The following is a 24,044-nucleotide window of genomic DNA, read 5'->3' on the forward strand; positions in this document are numbered from 1 at the left end:
CAGAAGTACAGAATCGTTAGGCAAAAGCAGAGTCAGAATCCAGGCCAAAGTAAGAGTCATAAACCAGGAGAGCAGCAGAGGTACAGAATCATTAGGCAGAAGCAGAGTCAGAATCCAGGCCGAAGTCAGTGTCATAAACCAGGAGAGTCGCAGAGGTACAGAATCGTTAGGCAGAAGCAGAGTCAGAAGTCCAGGCAAAAGTCAGAGTCAATAAAACAGCAATTCACACAGTAACACGCAGGGGAACCAAGAATATATCCGGCGGCCTGCAAGAGCAGTCCCAAGGTATTTGAGGGATCAGGTCATCCCTTACAGGCCCGTGGCCTGATGATGTCATCCGGACCGCCCCCAGGACCAGGCTGGATGGTAATGCACCAGCCCCTTCATGACTGATCGAGGAGCGAAGCCTGCGTCCAGCGGACGCCTGCGCAGGAGCCTCATGACTATCGCCGCCATCACTCGGGGTTGAAGCACAACGCCTCCCAGAGACCAAGGCCGAGACTGCAGGCCACGGGTCAGCCGGTGATAGGACAGTCCGGGGCCTCCTAGTGGTCGAGGCTGGGACAGCAGGCCCTGAGTCTGACGGTGATGTGATAGTCCGGCGCCTCCTACTGGCCGAAGCTGGGACAGCAGGCCCTGAGTCTGATGGTGATGTGATAGTCCGGCGCCTCCTACTGGCCGAGGCTGGGACAGCAGGCCCTGAGTCTGGCGGTGCCGTGACAGTACCCCCCCCTCTAAGAGGGGCCTCCGGACCCTCAAAACCCGGTTTGTCAGGGTGGAGGAGGTGAAACCTCCTAATCAACCGCTTTGCACGAATGTCACTAGCGGGGACCCAGGACCTCTCCTCTGGGCCGTAGCCCTTCCAATGCACCAAATATTGTACCGAGTTTCTCACTAGACGGGAATCAAATATGCCCTGGACCTCGTACTCCAAGGCGCCCTTGACCAAAACTGGAGGAGGAGGGGACCGGACGGGACGAATTGGGGAGCGGTATACCTTGAGGAGGGACTTATGAAAAACGTTAGGAATTTTAAAAGACTGCGGGAGCTTTAACCGAAACGCTACCGGGTTAATTACCTCTAATATTTCATATGGGCCGATGAACCTGGGACCCAGTTTGGCCGACGGTACCTTAAGTTTGATGTTTCTTGTAGAGAGCCAAACCTTGTCACCAACTCCCAGGTGCGGCCCCTGGGATCGTCGTCTATTAGCTGCCGAAGTCTGTCTAATTTGAGCCCCTTTTAAATTAGAGTTTACTTCGGACCAAATAGTCTTTAGACGATGTATATTTTGCTCAACCCCTGGGATTTCCGACATCTTGGCCGAAAATGATCCAAAGCGCGGATGTAGTCCAAGGTTACAGAAGAAGGGGGTGGTTTTGATGGAGTCTTGGTATCTATTATTGAGAGCGAACTCTGCCAATGGCAAATGTTCCACCCAATCTGACTGATGTGCTGAGACATAGCAGCGGAGATATTGCTCCAGCGTTTGGTTGGCACGCTCAGTTTGACCATTCGTCTCGGGATGGTATGCCGAGGAAAAGGACAACTCAACACCAATACGTCTACAGAACGCCCTCCAGAACTTCGAGACGAACTGGGTACCCCTGTCGGATACGATATTTGCCGGAACGCCGTGCAAACGTACAACGTGAAGAACAAACAACTTACTTAAGGTTTCAGAGTTGGGTAAGCCGGACAGGGGAACAAAGTGAGACTGTTTACTGAACCTGTCCACCACCACCCAAATACAAGTTTTCCCCTCGGAGGGTGGCAGGTCTGTAATGAAGTCCATGGAGATGTGCGTCCATGGACTTTCAGGGGTGGGCAAGGGCTGAAGCCAGCCGGCAGGACGGTTATGGGGGGGACTTGGCGCGGGCACAGACTTCACACGTTGAGACGTACTCCTTACAGTCCTTGGCCACCGTTGGCCACCAAAAGTTCCTGGTTACCAGCCTAGTGGTATTATTGAGACCAGGGTGGCCTGCCAGGACGGAGTCGTGAGATTCTTTTAACACTCGTAAGCGAAAGGTAGCTGGAACGAATAATTTTTTGGGGGGCGTAGTGTCAGGAGCTTGTTCTGATGACCTACGGATCTCCTCCAGAAGGTCCAGAGATACTGCTGACACGACAATGCCATTAGCCAATATGGGGGCTGGTTCATAGTCCTCGGTGTGTGTGTGACAAAAGCTGCGGGAGAGGGCATCTGCCCTCACATTTTTGGTTCCGGGGCGAAAGGTGATTAAAAAATCGAACCTGGAGAAAAACAAGGCCCACCTGGCCTGCCTAGGGTTTAGTCTTTTAGCCGACTCTAGGTAGGTTAGGTTCTTGTGATCGGTAATAACAGTAACTTTGTGTTTGGCGCCTTCGAGGAAGTGGCGCCATTCCTCGAAGGCCCACTTGATGGCCAATAATTCTCGGTTGCCAATGTCATAGTTTCTCTCCGTGGCAGAGAATTTGCGGGAGAAAAAGGCACATGGGCGAAGCTGAGTGAGGGCTGCAGTGCCTTGTGAGAGCACTGCTCCCACTCCGACTTCGGAGGCATCTACTTCCACAATAAACGGGTGGTCCAAGTTTGGTTGAATCAACACCGGGTTGGCCACGAAGCACTCTTTTAGTGTAGAAAAAGCCCTGGTTGCCTCAGGATTCCAATTAGTCACGTCCGCCCCTTTCCGGGTAAGGTCCGTGAGTGGCTTGGCAATCTCTGAGAATCCCCGGATGAACTTGCGATAATAATTCGCAAATCCCAAAAATCGCTGTAGTGCTATCAGCGATTTGGGTTGTACCCAATCCTTAATGGGTTGAATCTTGGCGGGATCCATGCGGAACCCCTTGCCTGAGACCATGTATCCTAAGAACTGCACCTCTTCGGCAAAAAAAACACATTTCTCAAATTTCGCGAACAAAGAGTTTTCGCGCAGTCTCTGCAGTACTGAACGGACGTGTTGAGCATGCGTCACAGGGTCAGCAGAATAAATCAAAATGTCGTCCAGATATACGACGACATACACCCCACAAATATCTCTGAAAATATCATTGACGAAGTGCTGAAATACTGCAGGAGCGTTACTGAGTCCGAAGGGCATTACCAGGTACTCAAAATGGCCAAGGGGTGTATTAAAGGCCGTTTTCCATTCGTCCCCATCTCTTATGCGGACCAGGTTATATGCCCCCCGGAGGTCAAGCTTAGTAAACCAGCGAGCACCCAGTAACTGATTAAACAGATCAGGAATGAGTGGCAGCGGGTATTGATTTTTTACGGTTATGGCGTTCAGCTCACGGTAGTCAATGCATGGTCTAAGTCCACCATCTTTTTTCTCTACAAAGAAAAACCCAGCTCCTACAGGTGAGGTGGAAGGTCTAATGAAGCCTTTTCGAAGGCTATCTGCTACGTATTCCTTCATGGCTACATGCTCAGGACCAGAGAGGTTGAATATTCTCCCCTTAGGGAGACGGGCACCAGGGACCAATTCAATAGGACAATCGTATTCTCTGTGAGGAGGTAGTTTCTCCGACTCCACTATAGAGAAAACATCTTCATAATCCCTAAACGCATATGGAATAGAAGGTGTTTTAATTTTAATCTGGTTTACTGAAAAAGACATACAGTTACTCTGACACCGTGGACTCCAGCGCACAACGTCACCTATGCGCCAGTCAATAACCGGATTATGTTGGTGCAACCATGGCATGCCTAACACAACTGGATCGGATAAATTGTATATAACAAAAAATGACATTTGCTCGTTATGTAATGTCCCCACTGACATAGAAATTTCGGCAGTAACGAATTCCACGCCTCCTTGGAATATAGATGTACCATTAATCGCAGTAGTCTGAATAGGCGCTTTAAGCCTTGACAGAGGTACACCAAGGCTCTTAGCAAATGAAAAATCCATAAGGTTGCCAGCAGCACCACAATCCACAAAAGCCTTCACACACAGACGTTTCTTAGCAAAAGAAAGGGAAACTGGTAACAACAGTTTGGCCGCATTTGCGGGCAATACCTGACCCCCAGAGCTGTCCAGGGGGCGATGATCCAGGGATGTGGATTTCCAACAGCCAGCATTTTCCTTGAAGCTTCCAAGCTGCAGCATGCTTGAGCCTGAGAGCGACCTTCCAGGCTGTGCAATGTAACAGGTGTTTGGGCCAAGAATCAGCTCAGTCAGGAGGAAGGAAAAAAAAAGTGAGGAAAAACTGCTTTTATATGTGTTAAGTATAGACACAAAAAGCCGTTTTATTTTTGTGGCCGGATATAATGTGACGTCTGCCTGCGGTCTGGACTGCAGCCAGACAGCACCCCGAGAAACACTGAGACCCTTTACCCCTATACAGGGATCTGGATTTATAGCAGAGCCCAGGAGGCGCTGTCTGAATAGGAGCAATGACCAGAGCAGGACGGTCGCCAGAAAGGTGTTCCAATACAGGACACAGAGGCAATGATATCCGAGACTAAACCAGTCAGGCAGAAATGGTATAAAAACAGTAGACAGTAGCAGAGTCAGATTCCAGGCCGAAGCCAGAGTCATAAACCAGGAGGGCAGCAGAAGTACAGAATCGTTAGGCAAAAGCAGAGTCAGAATCCAGGCCAAAGTAAGAGTCATAAACCAGGAGAGCAGCAGAGGTACAGAATCGTTAGGCAGAAGCAGAGTCAGAATCCAGGCCGAAGTCAGTGTCATAAACCAGGAGAGTCGCAGAGGTACAGAATCGTTAGGCAGAAGCAGAGTCAGAAGTCCAGGCAAAAGTCAGAGTCAATAAAACAGCAATTCACACAGTAACACGCAGGGGAACCAAGAATATATCCGGCGGCCTGCAAGAGCAGTCCCAAGGTATTTGAGGGATCAGGTCATCCCTTACAGGCCCGTGGCCTGATGATGTCATCCGGACTGCCCCCAGGACCAGGCTGGATGGTAATGCACCAGCCCCTTCATGACTGATCGAGGAGCGAAGCCTGCGTCCAGCAGACGCCTGCGCAGGAGCCTCATGACTATCGCCGCCATCACTCGGGGTTGAAGCACAACGCCTCCCAGAGACCAAGGCCGAGACTGCAGGCCACGGGTCAGCCGGTGATAGGACAGTCCGGGGCCTCCTAGTGGTCGAGGCTGGGACAGCAGGCCCTGAGTCTGACGGTGATGTGATAGTCCGGCGCCTCCTACTGGCCGAGGCTGGGACAGCAGGCCCTGAGTCTGATGGTGATGTGATAGTCCGGCGCCTCCTACTGGCCGAGGCCGGGACAGCAGGCCCTGAGGCTGGCGGTGCGGTGACAAACAGTATGTCATGACCACATTTTTTGCTTCAATTTTTTTTCCTCCTCTAAAACCTAGATGTATTTTATGGTCTGGAGCATCTTATAGTCCAAAAACTATAGTAATTTCAATAATTTTCTCGGAGAAATACTTCATTTTCTGGAACAATTTCAAGGGTGACAACACTGTCGCCCATTGCTGTATATAATATGATGACTGCAATATATTAAGAGATCAGACAGAGAAAGTAACGAACTAGTGCATCTCAATATTGCTTCTCCACCCAGCACAATCATCTTTATTTATTCTTTTTAGGGCACCACTGATTCATCAAGAACAGGTGATACTCAAGAGAAGTCTTGGAGGCAATTGGGTAAGGATTGTGCAAGTGTGAAGGGAAGAAGTAGGTGTTGGAAGGAACAGAAATCATGTGTCGGCATGTATCAGGACATTAGTTTGAAGATATAGGGAGGAGACAGATTATTGACGGCTTTGCAGGTCAATGTTAGTACTTTGTGCTGAATATGTTGTGGAATTGGGAGCTAATGAATGGATTTGCAGAGGGGAGAAGTAGAGGAGTAGCAAGGAGAGATGTGGATTACTTGATCAACAGAGTTAAGGATGGACAGGAGTAGTGTGAGAGTGTTATCCGGGAGGCCACAGAGGGGGATATTGCAGTAGTCGAGGTGGGACATGATGGGGACATGCACATGTAAGGGGGTGGCATTGCTATGGACCGTAGAGACAAGCTGCCACTTAAAGAGACAGCACCCCCTTGGTTATAGCAGTGCAAGTGGGACATTCTGCGCTTCCCTGCTTTAAAGACTGTTTTGGTCTCTTCTGCCAGCACTGAAGAGGGGCTGTTTTTCTGTGTGAGAAGAGAGAGCCAAGATTTCTGGAGGAATGAGATGTGCCTGAGCTGTGAAGGAAAGACTTTGTAAACTATTCTGTGGAAAACTAGGTAGCTTTCCTATGTTGCCATGAGGAGCCACGAGGAAAAGACAAGAAAGGATTCCAGAGGAGGATTCCACCATTTCAAGGAGCATCACTGTACCTGCACACAAGGATAAGACCACGTTGCACAGAGCTTCCAGGAGGAAGTGCGCACCATCTTGCAAAGCTGCAGGGGTCCCCAGGAATTGACTGAGATACCAACGCTACTATGAGTGTTAACTTCTTCTGTGCACATGTTTAGGGCGCAGCGGCCAGTCAGGTTATAGTTAGAGTAGCAGCATACTGTACTTTATTGCTTTGTTTTGCCTTTTGAATAATACACTGATCTGTAATAGTTGGTGCACCATGCCCTTTGCTGGCCCAGCTAGAGAACATCACTTTTGTAAATGGTTTCATGTCATTGCATACCCCTGTTTACACCTTCCTATCACTGCATTCCTTGCCTGTAAATAAATTAACCCTTTGTTGCTTGCACCTCATCTTGTGTACCGTAGTCTCCCTGCATTGTGGTCGTCCCCCGGGCCATCGCTTCACACTAGCATTTTAATAGATTAAGGATTGAGGACAGGACAGATTCTGGAGATATTTTTGAGTTGTAGGTGGCAGGATGTTGTACAAGATTGCAGTTTGAAGGACAATGCAGTGTCAAATGTTACTCCAAGGTAGCGTACCTCGGATACAAGCAGTGGCGGATCTTAATAGGGGCGGATGGGGCGGTCGCCCCGGGCACAAGGTTTTTTGGGGGCCCAGGGGCCAATCCGGAGCCGCCGCCGCAGTGCAATTTTGCCTTCCCCCAATAGTTGCGTGTCGCGGCAATTGTCGGCGGCTGCGCTGCGCTGAATGGCTGGCTCAGTCACCTGATCCTCCTCCCCTCTCTCCGTAGCGTCCGCGCTCATTCCGGCCAGCAACTGGCATCACGTGGCTGCATCAGAGTGACGCTGGCCACTCACACTCTGGCAGCGGCTCCTCTGCTCCCTCCCCTTCGTTGGTGTCCATAGATACAGCGGGGCCTGGCAACTGACAGCCCAGCTGATGCCGTGTATCACAGGAGGAAGAAGAACTCTCTGGTGCCTGGTGGACAGTGTTGCAGCAGCAGCAGCACTGCCTGTTCCTCACCTCTCTGAACTTGGGGGTAAGTCGCAGCAGGGTGGGGCGGAGGTATGTCATGACTGACTCATGTGGATGTGGGGAAAAACACTCTTTGTTATACATGTATTTTAGCCCTATGTTGATTTCTCATTAAATATTATAAACTGAATGTACATTTCCTGCCTATTGATGATTACCCTCTAAGAGTACACCGCATAACATCTGGGCCTCCGTCCTTGATCGCCGGCACACGTGTTTTAGCCCTTAGTTGCCTACCACATCTTTCTCTCACCTACTTTATGTGGATATGGGGGAAATGGGGGGGGTGGGCAGTGGGGGGCCTTGGTCAAGAGGGGTGCCGGGTGCCCAGACTTTAGGAACAGCCTCGGACCAGTGAGCAGTGCACTACACGCATTATGTAACGTAACCCATTCAGGTCCTCACATCACGTCCCCTATGGCCAGGTTCACGTTGGGCGATTTTGTGCGTATTGGCCGTAGGCCTACAGCTTATGTGCAACGTCTTTTTAGGCCATGTCCACACGTGGTGGAATAGTGGCGGGTTTTCCGTACGGACTCGCAGCAAACCAAGTGCTGCGGTCCGTATGGCTGTCAATTCCCGCACGGGGACCGCAGCGCTCAGCTAGCTGAATTGATGCATGATGGTTTCAAACTGCACAGGTGAGAGATCCTTTTCAAAACTTAAATGAATTAAAAATGAGTTGAGGAGTCAAATGGGACAAGACAGACTCAATCATCTCTCTTTAATGAGCATTGAACAAGAGCTTTTGTGAGAAGAGCCACAAAATTTTGACAGAAAATGTTTTCCTAGGAAGGGGGGTACTGGGGCCCAGGTTTTATGAACAGCCCCGGGCCCATGGTCCACTTAATCCGCCACTGGGTACAAGGGAAAGCGTGCTGCATGCTGTCATTTATTGAGATAGATAGATAGATAGATAGATAGATAGATAGATAGATAGATAGATAGATAGATAGATAGATAGGGTAGGGGAGTTAGGTGAAATGGAGGTAAGATGAGATCAGATTTCTCCAAAGTCAGCTTTAGGAAATGAAAAGTGTTGAAAGAGGGTGTGGCTGATAGACACTGTGATTCTGGTCAGCAGAGAGGTGACGTCTGGGAAAGAGGTAGATCCGAGTGTTATCAGCATACAGGTGGTTCAAATTCATGGGAATTTATCAGTTGTCCTAGACCAAAGGTATAGATGGAGAAGAGTAGGGGGTCCCAGGACAGAGCCTTAAGGGGACATTAATAAAGAGGTGCATGATCAGCAATTCACATGAGAATGGGAAATGCTAAATGTTCAGTGAAGTATGAGGAGATTTAGGAGAGGGCAAAGTTAGCTTGATTGATAGTTCAGTGTTTGATTTTCATTCCTGGTGCCTGATGTCACTGAGACAGTGAGCTATCAATAAAGCAAAAGAGGCTAGCGCTGGGCGGGAAAGCAACCTCAAGAGGCAGAGGCTCAGGAAGTGCTTTGTCACACCCAGAGCCCTTCATGCCTCCTTTGCATATGAACTATAATTCTGATTTTTCAGGAATGCAGCAACAGATAAAAGATATTAAAAGAGTAAAATGACTCACATGACATACATGCCAACATAAATATGGAGTTTGAGGGGGTTGATCTTACTGATAGATTCAAGTTGGTTTAGCTAAGACAATAATGAATTTGAATTACTGTATATACTTTGTATCTATGTAATAATTACATTTATGTATTGATTAATAAAATTTATACAAAAGGTACTTTAGTCACATCAGTGAAATGACACGGTTGACTTTTAAATGATTATTCTTCAGATGTTTAATAACATTTTATTACCCATCCAGAAATTAGAACACATTGTGTTTAAATAAAACTGTGCTTAAAATGTAGACATATACATCTAGCAATTCTAATTATGATTATTTAACTAATTACAATATGCATACATTGCTGGAATGTGCACATGACCACGTTTGGCTTCAAATAATGAAACATTTTTAGTGTAACGAGAACTCTTTTTCTCACGTGTGATTAGTACAATGGGAAAAGCTTTCTCTACAAAGAATAAATGTCCGCATTTTTTACACTTCGATTCTCAGTGAAGCTGCTTAACGTTTCTGGAGTTATGGAGTGCGCTAAACATATAACACATGCATAGCTGCCTTGTTCCAGCGTACAGCTGAAAGTGAGGCCTGTTATATTTCCAGATGACGTCTAGTAATTACATCATTTAGTCCTTAATCTATGTAACACTTCCCCCATTGAGACAAATTTAATGATTCCTACCCTGACGCAGCGTATGATGTCAAGAAGCATAGAATATGAGGGAATATGAGCAGGCCCTTCTGCAGCATCTTGTTCGGTCAGTTTCAAGTTCTCCACGGACTGTTCTACTTTCCTACTGTTCCCACAGGCTTTCATTTTTTATTTATTTATTTTTTTCATCTTTAGGACATTCTTATTGGAGCAAAGAAATAAATGATGGTAAAACTTGCAGCAGTCAGTGATTCATACAGTCAGCCTAGGAACACACCCGCCCTTCTCTCGTTGCCTCCAAGTGCTAGCACTGTACATGTCAGCCGCTCACTGCTCTTGGCAGCTTCTTCCCTCTGCTGGAGCTTGTTTTACTCTTTATGTTCCTGATGAATACAATACATACCTGTGTTCAAAGGAAAAGATGAGAACGGAAAGCATGTATAGGATCAGTCGGTAAAGTGAAAAGTATGTACCACACCCTAACTGATGAGTTTAGACGTGATGGAAGCTAATGATAATATGGAAAAGAATATGCCCTAGCCACAAGTGAGTCAGAAGGAGACAGGGGACACGTCTAAGATTACTTCCCCGAGCCGTGAGAAACTCCTTAGCCTGCAGATTTTCTATGAATTATATTAAAGCTGTCTATGAAATGGACATCTGTCTATGAAGTAACTAGCCTCTGCTCGTAGATTACTACTTATATTATTGTGTGGGTGGCGATAATTAATTTCACATGACTTAGGATGAAATGTACAATAAGACATGTTCCAGAAATACTCACTGCTACAGTGCAAGCCAGAAGAGGATAGATGCATGTGACAAAGAAAGAATTACTGCCTTATAAATATGCACGAGTTTTCTCTACATTTGTTATTTGTTCTTAATATGAAGGGAGAAATTAACTCCAAGGTATCTTTGGTAGCTTAAGACAGAAAAAAATTAACCTATACCCTGCTGAAATTAAATAAGTAAAAGCAATAGAACATATAAACAACATTGGATACTTCGTAAACGCCGTTTTTGATTACAAAAAAACAGCGTAAAAGCCACCCAACCGGCGTCAAGATGTACCCAAATTCGGGATGGTGCTAACCTCTAGAACTAAAACCGCACCGTGTGCCATAGTGACGTCAGTGTGAATAAGGGTTGTGGAAGAACATGGACACACAGCAAATGGGAAGCTATTGTAAGGCAGCGGTAGCACCGTACGCAGTGAAGAGGCAGTGACCCACAAAATTCAACCACAAAGGTCTCTTTAATGTGTTATCTTCACACATAAAAGTCCAATCCACACAAGTGCACATAACTTCAGTGCATAGTGCCTATAACTTCAGCGCATATAATTAGTATCCATTTCACCATTTACAGAATATATTATAGCGCATCCTTCATTTTACAGACACTAAACACGCCAGTCTTCCTCTGACTAGTTCCCATGGGTGTCTGTGCGCTGTATGCAAGACTCTATTCACACAGCATTACATGTTGCAGGCACTACACATGCCAGTCTTGCTCTGACTAGTTCCTGTGAGTGTCTTCCACCGCTTCATCACAGTCTCTTTACTCACACAGCCGTACACAATCCAGGATATCCTCTGGATCGCAGCTGGGCACCATATCCACCTGTTTTGCAATCGTTACACAAGCCAGTTTTCTTTCAGGCACAGGACATCCACCTCCGATTCACCTCCGGGCACAGGACTGTCCACATCCGAGACCAGTCAGCGTGGACGACTTTCATCTCCGTGTACACTGCGGGTTGCCAGGCCTCACTCTGGCCCTGACACACCTGATACTCACTAAGCACGCTCTCAGACCTCCTCAGTAGAGATGAGCAACTTTGCCTTTTTTAGGGTCGAGTCGGGTTTCATGAAACCCGACATTCGCAAAAGTCGGGTCAAACGAAATCGTCCGACTATAGGGAAAAGTCGGAGGCTGACTGAAACACGAAACCCAATGCAAGTCAATGGGGAAGCAAAGTCGGCAGGGAGTGGAGGACAGTAAACATACCTACAGTGCCCATTTCAATGCCAAAAGCATCAATTCTTATTACTGAAGCTTGTGAACCTTAATTTACTTCATAATAATAGTTGCACTTTGAAAACTGGGGGGTATTTGGCTAAAGTTGTGGGGGGTAGGGCTGGCTCCAGGTTTTCGTGTGCCCTGGGCCAAAGAGTGTCAGTGGGCTCCTTTAACAAATACCACAACTTATGATGCTCCGATACGGCACAGAAATATAGGTATAGTACAATGACAAATACTTCACTGCTTACATGACATGACTGATCTATTTTAAATTGTACAATAGCTCAAAAAAAGGACAGTATATTACTCCATACAGTATTATGGCCACCACATTGTGCACCATACAGGCTGCTGCCAGAGGAGCAGGTGACCAGACCTGTCCATCAGTTTCTTCCAATAGAGAAGCAGTTTTCTCAGGTATGGTTTTCAATAGGAAAAAGCTGATGGACAGGTCTGGTTACATGCTCTTCCACGATTGGCCATTGCATGAACCAGAGAGCTATGCAGTCTGCAAAGAAAACTGCAGTAACAGGAACAGGAGGAAAACCAGTCAGACTTATATTATTATTATAATTATTTATTTTTAGAGCACTATTGATTCCATGATACCGTACATGAGAAGGTGTTACGTACAAAATACAAATCTAAATTACAGAGAACAAATTAACAATAACAGACAGGTACAGAAAGGAGAAAGTCCTGCCATTGCAGGCTTCCATTCTACAGGATAATGGAGAATGAGACAGTAGGTTGGGGGGTTGGCAGCTGTTCCAGTGGTGGTGAGCTGGCAGTAGGTCAATGCAGGTTGTAAGCTGACTCGAAGAGATGGGTTTTCAAGTTCTGTTTGAAAGTTCCAAATGTGGAGGATAATCTGGCTTGCTGAAGCACAAAATTCCAGATGATGGGGGATACTTGGGAAAAGTCTTGGAGGCAATCACATGAGGAGCGTATAAGTGTGGAGGAGAGAAGAAAATCTTTAGAGGATAGGAGGTTTCATGTTGAAAGAGATTGAGAGATTCGCTTGGAGATATACAGAGGAAGACATCTTTGAAGGTCAATATTAGTAGTTTGAACTGGATATGTTGAGGAATTAGGAGCCAATGAAGGGATTTTCAGAGTGGAGTAACGACGAGAAAAGTTGGGTAGCAAAGTTAAAGAAGTTGTCCACTACTTGGACAACTCTTTCTCATACCCCAAGCTAAAAAAGTTTATACTCACCTCGTGCACTGGTGCTGTTCCAGTGGTGTCAGCACTTGTGGAATTGTTATGAAATGTGAGTTTGGTGCCCAATAAGAGCTGGCACCACTGGCCCCGCATTCGGAAAAATCGAATATCAAGAGGACATCAGGGCAGCTGCTGCTCTCTCACTTCCTCTTGATGTTCAATTTGTCTGAAGGCAGAGACAGTGACACCAGTGCTGATTGGGCACAAGGCTCATGTGTCATAATAACCACATAAGAGCCCCAGGAATGCGAGGGCATTGGAGGTGAGTAAAAGCTTTTTTACTTTATCAGCGCCAAACATTTAGGTCAAGAAGAGGTTATCCTAGTAATGGACAATCCCTTTAAGGATGGTTTTTAGAGGTACGAGAGTGTTAGCTGGGAGGTCATAAAGGAGGATATTGCAATAGTCGAGGCAGGAGATGATGAGAGCATCTACTAACTGTGACGAGTGTCAGCTTACGCTGAGTCGTTCTTCTTAGAAAGAGTGGACCCTCTGGGCCATGGCACCCACCCACCTAGGGCGAGCTGACCTAATGAGAACCACCCCCTATACAAGGAGTGTCAGGGGCAAGACCAAGGGGGTGAGCCACCACGGCAGCTGGACCAGACGGCCGGCTCAGGGAAACAAGACAAGACAAGACAAAGCATTAGTTCAAGTAGACTTCATTTAAGGAAGGCTTCAGGGTACAACAGGTGCAAAGGTGAACACACAAAAACACAAAGCAAGTTGCGTGCAAGGCACGCCGAGGTCCAAGGCTTGAGGAACTCTTCTAGGCAAAACAGGTGCAAACGTGAACACACGGAATCCATATAACAGGGTGCGTGCGAGGGCACGCCAAAGTACAAGGCAGGGTACGAGGCATCGGGATCCGGAAGGCTGGCAAGGACTGACAGGGTCCAGGCATCTGGCTCCAAGCCTCCGGCAGCGGTCAGCCGGCTTCAGGAATCCGGGAGATACACTAGGAGACAAAACAGGGTGCATGCTAGGAGACACGCCAGGATCAGATTCTCAGAATGGAGACCTGCGCATACCGAGGGGCATGCCAGGGACGGGTTCAATGGCATCGGAATCCGGGGTGCTGGCATCGACCGACAGGGTCCAGGAATCAGGCTACGGACATCAGCTCCGGACATCAGGCCGCAGTCATCTAGGTCTGGACCTCTGGCAGTGGTTGGCAGGTTACGGAATCCGGCAGGCAAACTAGGGTTCAGAGCAGAGTAAAAGAGACGAAGGCTTTGTGCAAGAGTAGCACGAAAAGGCACAGTGCGAGAACCAGTGTGCGTGCAAGAGACCACGGCTGGGAGCACCGGCAGGTGGTACCGACGGTGGCAGTTGCAAGCGGGCACGACTAGAGGCGGCACTGCTGCGGGGCCACGCAGCCAGACCACTATAGCACTGGACAGGGCACAGCTGAGGCACACAGGCGAGCACGGCTAGAGGCAGCACGGCTGAGGCACACTAGACAGGCACAGACGACCAGGCACGTGCACGGAGGCACGGAGCCACAAGGCAGGGCTAGGCAAAGACACAGGACAGAGATGCGTACAGACAGTACGGCAAAGCCTGCTGCGAAAAGTGCAAGGGAGCACGAAACATCAGGGACAATACAAAGAACGAGGCAGAGACCTGCACATGCAAAGAGCATGCCAGGGACAGGGACAGTCTAGCAGTGGAGCATAAGCCAAAGCCCAGAGCCGGGCCAAGGAAGGACCTTGGGACTAGACAGGGTACAGAGCAGAGACCTGCACGTGTAGACAGACACGCCAGGAACAGAGACAAACCTGCACGTGTAGAGACATGTCAGGGACAGGGTAAGAGCGGAGGCCTGCACGTGTAGAGACACGCCAGGAACAAGGACAGTCTAGCAGCTGAGCGTAGGCCGAAGCCCAGAGCCGGGCCAAGGAAGGACCTTGGGACTAGACAGGGTACAGAGCGAGGCCTGCACGTGTAGAGACACGCCAGGGAGAGGTTCAGAGCGGAGGCCTGCACGTGTAGAGACACGCCAGGGAGACGGTACAGAGGCTGGGTACAGAGACGAAGGTCTGCACGTGTAAGGAGACACGTCAGGGACAGGGAACAGAGACGAGGCCTGCACGTTTAGGGAGACACGTCAGGGACAGGGTACAGAGACTGAGGCCTGCACGTGTAAGGACACGTCAGGGACAGAGACAGAGGCAGGGTACCTGAAGCCACAAAGCAGAGCGAGACATGACACGAGGACAGAAACACGGAACAGAATCAGAGCAAACAAGGACTACAAGGCAAAGCAGAGCAGGGACAAAACATGGCACGAAGGACAAACACAAGACAAGACACGAGACGGAATACGAGCACGGAGCGTGTGCAGAGACGCACGACAGAGCAGAGTGCAAGGGCACAGAATAGAGGGAGCGCCCCACAGACCAAGCAGCCATGCCGGGACACAACACAATACTCAGGCCCTGAGCATAGGAAGGGGCAGCCTGATATAGGGCATAGCACCTCCTCTTCCAGGTCAGGACCAGGGGAGCACTTCCGGGTTCAGATCCACAGGATAACAGAGCGTAGTCACATGATCAGAGTTCCAGACATAACGAGACGACTGCAGAATCAGTGCTGAAACCTAGACAGGTCACATGATCAGAGTTCTAGACATGACGAGATGATTACCAAACCAGACAGTGCAGGATCCTAGGAAAGGTCACATGATCAGCGTTCCAGACATGATGAGATGATTGCAGAACCAGACAGTGCAGGATCCAGACAGGGACACCTGATCAGAGATTCTAGACATGATGAGAAGATCACAGAAGACAGAGCAGAAATGCAGGCATCCTGCAGCTCAGACATGAGGTGAGTGTGCACACTGCTCTAGGGAACGAGCAGGATAGCAGACAAGATATGCGCATGCACATCTCTCCAGGAGTTCTTGAGAGAAAACAGACAGGGCTGACATGACAGACATGGCGGACATGACACTAACATTTTAGTAGATTCAGGGTTGAGGAAAGGATATATTGTTGAAATATTTTTGAGTCGGAGGCGGCAGGAGGTGGCAAGAGCTTGGATATGTGGTTTGAATGACAGGACAGAGTCAAGGGCTCTTCCAAGGCAGCAAACTTCTGGTACAGGGGAAAACATGATATCATTTATTGTGACATATATATGAGTTAGGAGGGGATAGGTGAGATGGAGGAAAGATGATGAGTTCAGTTTTGTCCACATTAAGCTTTTTGAAGCATAATAATAAAAGGAGGATATGGCTGATAGACACTTTGGGATTCTGTACATCAGATAGGTGACATTTAGGCTGGAGAGGTAGATCAGAGTGTCATAAGCATATAGGTGGTAACAGAAGCCATTGGACTTTATGAGTTGTCAAAGGTATAGATTGAGAAGAGTAGGGGTCCCAGGACAAAGCCTTGAGGGACACCAACAGAGAGAGGAAAGCATGAGGAGGTAGTGTGGGACAGGGAGATGCTAAAGGTGTTGTTGAAGTATGAGAAAATCCAGGAAATAGCAAGGTCTTTGTTGCCAAGGGAAGAGAGGATTTGTAGTTGGAGGGAATACTCAACTGATAATGATAATGTGTGCAAACTGTAAAGCACTGCGGAATATATTAGCGCTATATAAAAATAAAGATTATTATTATAATATTATTATTAACTGTGTCGAAGGAAGAGGACAGGTCTAGAATGAGGAGCATAGAGAATTGTCTGTTAGCTTTGGCAGTAAGCCATTAGTTATTTTGGTCAGGACAGTTTTAATGGAATGATAGGGACAAAAGTTTAATTGTAAGTTATCAAAGAGTGAGATAGATGAGAAATGGGAGGAAAGTTTAGCATGGCCATAGTGTTCGAGGAGTTTGGAGGTGAACGGAAGCAGGGATATAGGTTGGTAGCTAAACACAGAGGCTGGGTTTGAAAGCAGAGGTGAAGGTACCAGCTGTTAGCAATAGGTTGAAGAGGTGGGTTAGGTCCATGATATACTTTGAGGTGAGGTTGGCTAGGAGTGTCTAAGCCGCTGAGTGAACATATGGAAAATAGTGTTAGAATAGAGTCAGAGTGCATGTGCATGTCTAGCTGTGTGAGAATTCTATACTGGTGAGCTAGTTGCTGGACATGAGGGGCAGGTGAGGAGGAAAGGGATACAAAAGTGATTAGATGGTGATCAGAAAGAGGAGAGGTGAGGTTCTGATGGTAAATAGGGAGCAGAAGCAGGTGCAGATAAGGTCTAGTGTATGTCCATCTGTTTGGGTGGCTGTGGAGGACCACTGAATAAGACCAAAGGATGACGCAAGTGATAGGACTTTGGAGGCTGCAGACTGGAAGGTGTCAATGGGAATGTTGAAGTCCCCCATGATGGTGGGAAAATCAGCGGAGACAGGTAGTAGCCGGGCCCGGGGCCAGTATATAATGGCCACATGGAGGTTGGAGGGAGCATAAATATGAACAGAATACACTTCAAAGGAAGGGGGGACAAGGGAGGGTGGAGGTGGAATTGGGTTCTAGGTGCAGTTGTTAGAATAGAGAAGACCTACTACTCTACCTTGTCTATTGCCAGGGGGAGCTGTGTGGGTGAAGTGATGATCACCATAACACAGAGCAGCAGGAGAGGACATGCTGGAGGGTGTCATCCATTTTTCGGTGAGGTCCAGGAAGGATGTATTGTGAGCGGTAAAGAGATTGTAGATGACATGGAGCTTAGTGCCACAAAATCATGTCACCAATAAATCTGATAAAATAATGATAATGTAGCCAACAATGGTAATTTATACTTCAGCCAGCAATAGACAATAAAATACTGAGGTTACGTGAGGCATTGGTAAAATATTTTTAATTAAACCAAATTGCAAAAATTATTTGCATGCATTTAAGTAAGAACAAATATTGCCCCCAAAGGTGGACAACCCTTTTGTTTTCAAATATTTTTATTAGGTATTTTAGCAGAATTTACAAACATGCTCTTTGTTTATGTAGTAATTCACATTGATAAGTAGGGAAAGGGGGGAAGGAAAGGGATGGGAGTAGGGAAGGGAGAGAAAGGAGTTTTGATAGTAACATAGACAGAGCTGTACATATTTGTATATCTACTACAAAAAAAATTTTATCTGTCTTAGTAAGATAATCTTTTTTGAATTTCCATGTTCAAACTATGTACATCGAAAATAGCTGGAAAGCTACTTTTAGCTTAAGAGTAAGAAAAAACTTATTAACAAGAAAAGTCTTAACTAAACTAAACTAAATCTTGGTATTTAGTGTTCCATATGCTCCATTTATTGTCATATTTATGCAAGCATCCATTTGCTATTGAGAATTTTAGGTCCAAGGTATTATGCGTCTTTAGTCTATCCACAATGTCAGAAAATCTTGGTATGTCAGTTCTCCAGAAGGAGGCTATCATATTTTTAGTTATCAGTAAAAGGTGTATTATAACTTTTTTAGTTGAGTAATGTACCTCTTCCAAGCCCAAGGAAAAAAGAGCTGTTTGAGGGGAAAGTGTAAAGTTCTTGTCGAGAAGTTCACCAATATATATGAAAATCTTATTTCATAATTCTGTGAGAGCTGGGCAGGACCAGAAAATATGTTTCAAATCTCCCTTGAGCCCGCACCTCCTCCAACACAATGGGGATGAATCTGTTTTGAAATGTGATATTCTAGAGGGAGTTAGGTACCATCTTGTTAATATTTTGTAGAATGATTCGTGAAGTAGTATTGATATGTTGGAAGAGTATGAGTCCCTTATTGCCCTTTCCCATTGACCCTTTGTTGCGCAGAACTGGAAGTCTTTCTCCCACTTGAACATATATTTGTTTTTTGTGAAGTTGCCATCCTTATTGAAAGAGCTGCAAAGGAATTTAGTGCTCCAGAAAATTTTATGGTTTGGACTGTTTAGAAGAAGGTGAACCACCTCTGTTTTCGGAGGGACCAAGCTGACAAATTTTTGTATATACTCCTTGATTATGCAATATTGCATAAAGTCTGAGAAGGGTAGGTTGAATTTGTTTCTAATCTCGGAAAAACTGAGTAATTTATCCATTACAAGAACGTCTCCCAACTTTCGAATGCCATTTTTTGACCATATTTCAGGCACAGTAAATCCGTAAATAGACGCGATCAGGGATATTGGGAAATTTTCTTTCAGTTTTGGCTTCTCAGCTTTGTTTGGTGAGGCCAAATGATCCCAAGCTTGGGTAATTGCCAGAAAAAAAGGGTGATTTAATCTATATCTTTTTAGGTGGAATATATGATTGAGGAGAAGATTTTTAAGTGGGTTTGAGGAACTATGGTCTCTTTCTAGCATCATCCAAGATGGTTCGGCAGTCTCACTTATCCAATATTGGCTTTGTTTGATAAGAATGGCGTGGTAGTAAGTTAGAATGTTTGGAATCCCCATTCCTCCGTTATATTTATGTTTATAGAGAATTGTTCTGTCTACTCTAGCTCTCTTCTCTCCCCAGACAAAGGAGAAGATTTTTTTGTTGCAACTATTAAAGAATGTTATTGGAAAGGAAAGAGGGAGAGCCCTAAAAATGTATAAAAGTTTCGGGAGTATCACTGTTTTTATTGCTAGCACTCTGCCCACCCACGACAGGCCTATGTTTTTCCAGGGTTGGAGATCATTTGTGATAGTGGCTAGAAAAGTCTCGCAATTTGCTTTAACTGTATTGCGTAATGTTTTTTTGAACACAATACCCAGGTGTGATATTTGGTCCTCCTCCCAACCAAACTCTGATATATTTTTAATAGAGTTTATTGTAGTATCTGAAAGGTAGAATTGCAAGATTTTCGATTTACTATTATTAATTTTAAAGTTTGATATTTGTGAAAATTCCTCTATTATCTCGAGCAGTGTTGCAATGGATTGTGTCGGGTTTGTGAGTGAGAGCAGCATATCGTCTGCAAACAGACTTATTTTGAATTGTTTAGATGGAGTGTTGATCCCTGTGATTTTTTTGTTTATGCGAATTGCTTCTGCTAAAGGTTCTATCGCCAAGGCGAACAGCAGTGGCGAGAGGGGGCACCCTTGTCTTGTCCCATTATTTATATAAAATGAATTGGATAAGGTGTTATTTATGTAAATTTTGGCGCTTGGTTGGGAGTATAGGGTGAACACCATCTCAATCCATTTGTTGTTGAAACCAAAATTTAGGAGAACAGTTTTTAGGTATGACCAATTGACCCTGTCGAACGCCTTTTTGGCATCTAGTGTTAGGAGTATTGAAGGAGTTCGGGTAGAGTTAATTCTGTTAATAATGTTGACAAGTCTCCTAGTGCTATCAGAAGTTTGTCTGCCTTCAATGAAGCCTGATTGATCATCATTGATTAGTTTTGGTAGTATTCCCTTTAATCTTGTAGCCAGTATTTTGGAAAAAAATTTTATATCTGAATTTATCAGGGAAATTGGGCGAAAATTTTTCACTTCTTCTAGGTTATTTAATGTCTTGGGTATCACAATGAGAATTGCCTCCAACATCTCCCCCGGAAATTTTAGCCATATAAGGGATGAGTATATCTGCAAAGTTTTTGAAGTAATCATTTGTTAGTCCGTCTGGGCCCGGTGACTTTTGTAGCTTTAGTGAGTTTACCGTTTCTATAATTTCTGAAATTGGTATAGGTGAGTTAAGTTGTGATAGGTCTGGAGGATTAATTTTAGGAAGTTGTAGTTTCTTAATAAACTCATTTATTTTTTGGGGATCTTGTTGAGGGATTACGTTCTTTAGGTTATATAGTTTCCCATAGTAAGATGCGAATTCCTCTACAATATCGGTTGGGTGATGTTTTATATCTCCGGCTGCATTTTTTATTTTGTATATTCTACTACGGATTCTCTCACTCTTCAGTTTGGACATCATGAATCTCGTTGGCTTGTTCGTTTCAGAGTATACTTTAAATTTTGATACTTTATCGATTTTATCAAAGTCGTCAAGAATAGCCCTATTTAATTCTTGTCTCAAGTTAAGTATTTCCCTGTAAATTTGCTGAGATTTTATGTTAGTCTTAGAGAGATAATTTTCCTTTAAATTTATTTGTTTTTGTATAGTTTTAATTTTTTCTCTTTTTTTCGCATTATGTCTTGCTGTAATTTGGATCAGTTTCCCTCTTATTACCGCCTTATGTGCACACCAGACTGTAAGTGGGTTCATTTCCCCTGTGTCGTTTTCTTTAAAGTATTGTTTTAATGTCGTGACAATTTCGTTTCTATATTCTGGAATATTCAGTAGAAAGTTATTGCACCTCCATACTGTGGAATTTTTAAAGAATGGGCCAACCCAAATTTCTGACAAAATGGGAGAGTGATCCGAGATTGATCTGTCTAGTATGGATGAGTTTTTTATTTTAGTGAGAGTGAAAATGTCTGTGAGAAGTAAATCTATTCTCGCAGAAGTTTTATGTGCCGCTGAGAAGTGTGAATATTCTCTGGATGAGGAATTCAGACATCTGTATGTGTCATATAGCTCGTTATTTTGAATCCATTTACTGAGATTACCCGATAATTGGCGAGTTGAAGAAGTGGAGTCCAAAACTCCGTCAGGAACCATATTAAAGTCTCCCAGAATGAACAAATTGCCCCTCTTTTTTAACTGGACTTTTCTCATCACTTTGTTGAGAAAACTCAGTTGTTTTGTATTAGGGCAGTACACATTAACAATTGTACATTGAGTCGAATTGATTTCGCACACCAAAACATGGTACCTGCCAGCGGGGTCCACCACCTCCTCTATAAGATGGAATGGCACTGTGTTTTTTATCAACGTGATCACTCCTGCCTTTTTTTTGGGAGATGAGGCTAAGAAAGAATGTGGAAAGTCCCTGTGGGTGAAATTTGGATGATTACCTTTTTTAAATTTCGATTCCTGGATGCAGACGACGTCTGCGTGTGAATTCTTAATTTCTTTCCACAATGTGTATCTCTTCCATGGGCTATTAAGACCTCTGACATTGTAGGACATACATTTCATCTGCATAATTCGATGTGTTAAAGGAGCTAAAGGAACACCAAAAGAGAAACAGAAAAAATTTCAACAATCAGAAACAAACGGATTTGTCAAATACAGTACAGTATGACTGGTATGAGCAAGAAATTCAATTCTAAGTCTTTTCCCTGAGGAAGTCTCGACCTGTTGGGGGAAAAGTTCGTGAAAAAAGAAGAAAGTTCTCCGTTTTTTGCCCCATGGTTATTGAGACGATTGCCCTGACTTTTCCAAAGTCCCTTTAGTTCTTTAAAGTCAGATCAGGGATGAGATTTAAATAGAGCCATGCCTTCCTCCAAAGAATTAATCACTACGAATTTATCTCTATGGTTGAACATCAGTTTAGTAGGGAATCCCCATCTGTACTGGATGTTTTTGCCTCTTAAAATATCTGTTAAAGGCTTGACGGATCTGCGGGAATCCAGAGTATGTTTTGAAAGATCTGTAAATATTTTTAGTTGGTGGTAAGGTTCCGGGAGCGAGCCCTTGGCTTTGACATAATTCTGTATCTTTTCCTTGGTGGTAAAGAAATGCAGACGAAGGATCGTATCCCTTGGTTTGTCTGCTGTGATGCCTTTGGGTTTAGGAAGTCTATGGATTCTGTCAATGCACAGGTCTAGAGTATTGAGGTTTGGTATTGTTTTTTTGAAAATAGTTTTGACAAATTCTGGTAGTTCTGATTGGCTTACTTCTTCGGGGATACCTCTGATTTTCAAATTATTTCTCCGACTCCTGTCCTCTAAGTCAGCCATTTTGGTTCTGATATCGTTAACTTCTTTTTTTAGAACGATGTTTTGACTGGTTAGTGATTCTGTCTTCTTTTCAAGGTCGATTATTTTGGATTCATAAATTTCTAATTTTTGGGTAAAACCTCTGCAAACCTCCTCGAAAGCGGCGTTATGTTTAGCGAAGCCCGTATTTAGTTTTTCGTCAATTAGTGAAGTTATTTTTTGAAAGAATATCTCCTCGTGGCTCATTTTTGGAGCCATTGATTCAGATTCAGGTCGATCTTTTTTATTTTTATTTTCTGATTCCGAATTTCTCTCCTCTTCTGGAGCACTTCTCTTAGTCGAGACGGAAGTATCCATCAGCTGATTCGGTGCAGAGGAGGAAGTCATCGAAGAAGGAGGGTTTTTGCTTCTAGTAACTAGAGTGGTATTTTGAAAGGTGGATTTAGCACCGTTTGATTGTGTTGTTATTTTATGAGTTTTATAGTCATCAGCTTTTTGGGGAGATCTAAGTTTAATTGGGCTCAGCTGGTTGGGAATATCTGTATTTGATCTGGAATAAGATGCGGAGGCTTTTCTTTGGCTTTATAATGGTTTTTTGTTATCAGACTTTTGTTCCATTTGGGAAATTTGGTGTATAAGCAAGCTATTTAAATTGGGTCTCCTAATTTCAGTAGACAGGTTCCCGGCTTTAAATAACTAGAGCGGCAGGATGGACACCCTCCGTGTAACTCACATATAACTCAAGTTTGGAACTACCTCTTTAAATGCCAAAGCTAAGAAGGAATAAAGCTATTATCCTCAAATTCTCAGTTGTCACGGAGAAATATTTATTTATCCACTAGATGGAGCAGTGGCGTTGAGAGGAGATACTAGGCCAGACTTTATTATGGGTACTATGTACCTTAGAGATTTATTATCAATCCACAGTGACTGCTTTATATTCCACAGCATTGCTCCCTGTCCCTCAATAAACGGCAATTTCACCTATAGCACCTCCCGTCCACTTTATGTAAAAATTGCGCTCTGCAGTCTATAATTCTACAGTTTGACTCCCGGTCTCTTGGACCTTGAACTGTGTAAGTTACACTTTGTGATGTTCCACAACATGCCCCTCGCTTAAGCAGTAACCCCGTCTCTCTCTCATATGTTAATGCTGGGGAAATGATTTCCCAATTATAGTTTATATCAAACTCCACAGCAAAGTCACTCGCTGGCCAGTCCAGGGTACAACCCCCTCTCTATATTTGCAGAATGTTATAGTCCGTAGGGGAATCCCATTACCGGGCTTACCTTGTACCCCTATTTGCAGGGAGGGTGCTGACACTACTGTGTCGCTACTGTGCTTCAGATTGGTGATGCAGTTTCAGTGATCAGGAGCCCTGACTCCGGTCTCCGTCCCCCGACGCTGCAGGGGGTAGAAGTGGCCCACGGTTCCTCTCCACCGGCGCTTCCACGTGACCAGCCGCAGTGTCCTCCGGTGGGTCTGTCCTTCACAGCAGTTTCCTCAGCAGTGATCCGGGTAAGTCCCCGGAGCGATCGCTGTCAGTCTCCGGTCC

At 45.2% G+C, this 24,044-nt stretch overlaps 1 protein-coding gene across 1 annotated transcript in view; it reads right to left on the minus strand.

Annotated features, from left to right (window-relative positions):
- Positions 1-9,682, minus strand: part of CD109 (CD109 molecule) — a 465,421-nt gene extending 455,739 nt beyond the window's left edge. The window contains exon 1 of the mRNA XM_073569324.1: positions 9,583-9,682. Coding sequence (XP_073425425.1) covers positions 9,583-9,650 — 68 coding nt within the window. The 5' untranslated portion in view covers positions 9,651-9,682. The remainder of the gene's footprint in view (positions 1-9,582) is intronic.
- Positions 9,683-24,044: the final 14,362 nt, after the last annotated feature.

This window comes from Dendrobates tinctorius, unplaced genomic scaffold, assembly GCF_039654945.1.
Source record: "Dendrobates tinctorius isolate UK_male_01 unplaced genomic scaffold, ASM3965494v1 ptg000024l, whole genome shotgun sequence".
Taxonomy (NCBI): Eukaryota; Metazoa; Chordata; class Amphibia; order Anura; family Dendrobatidae; genus Dendrobates; species Dendrobates tinctorius.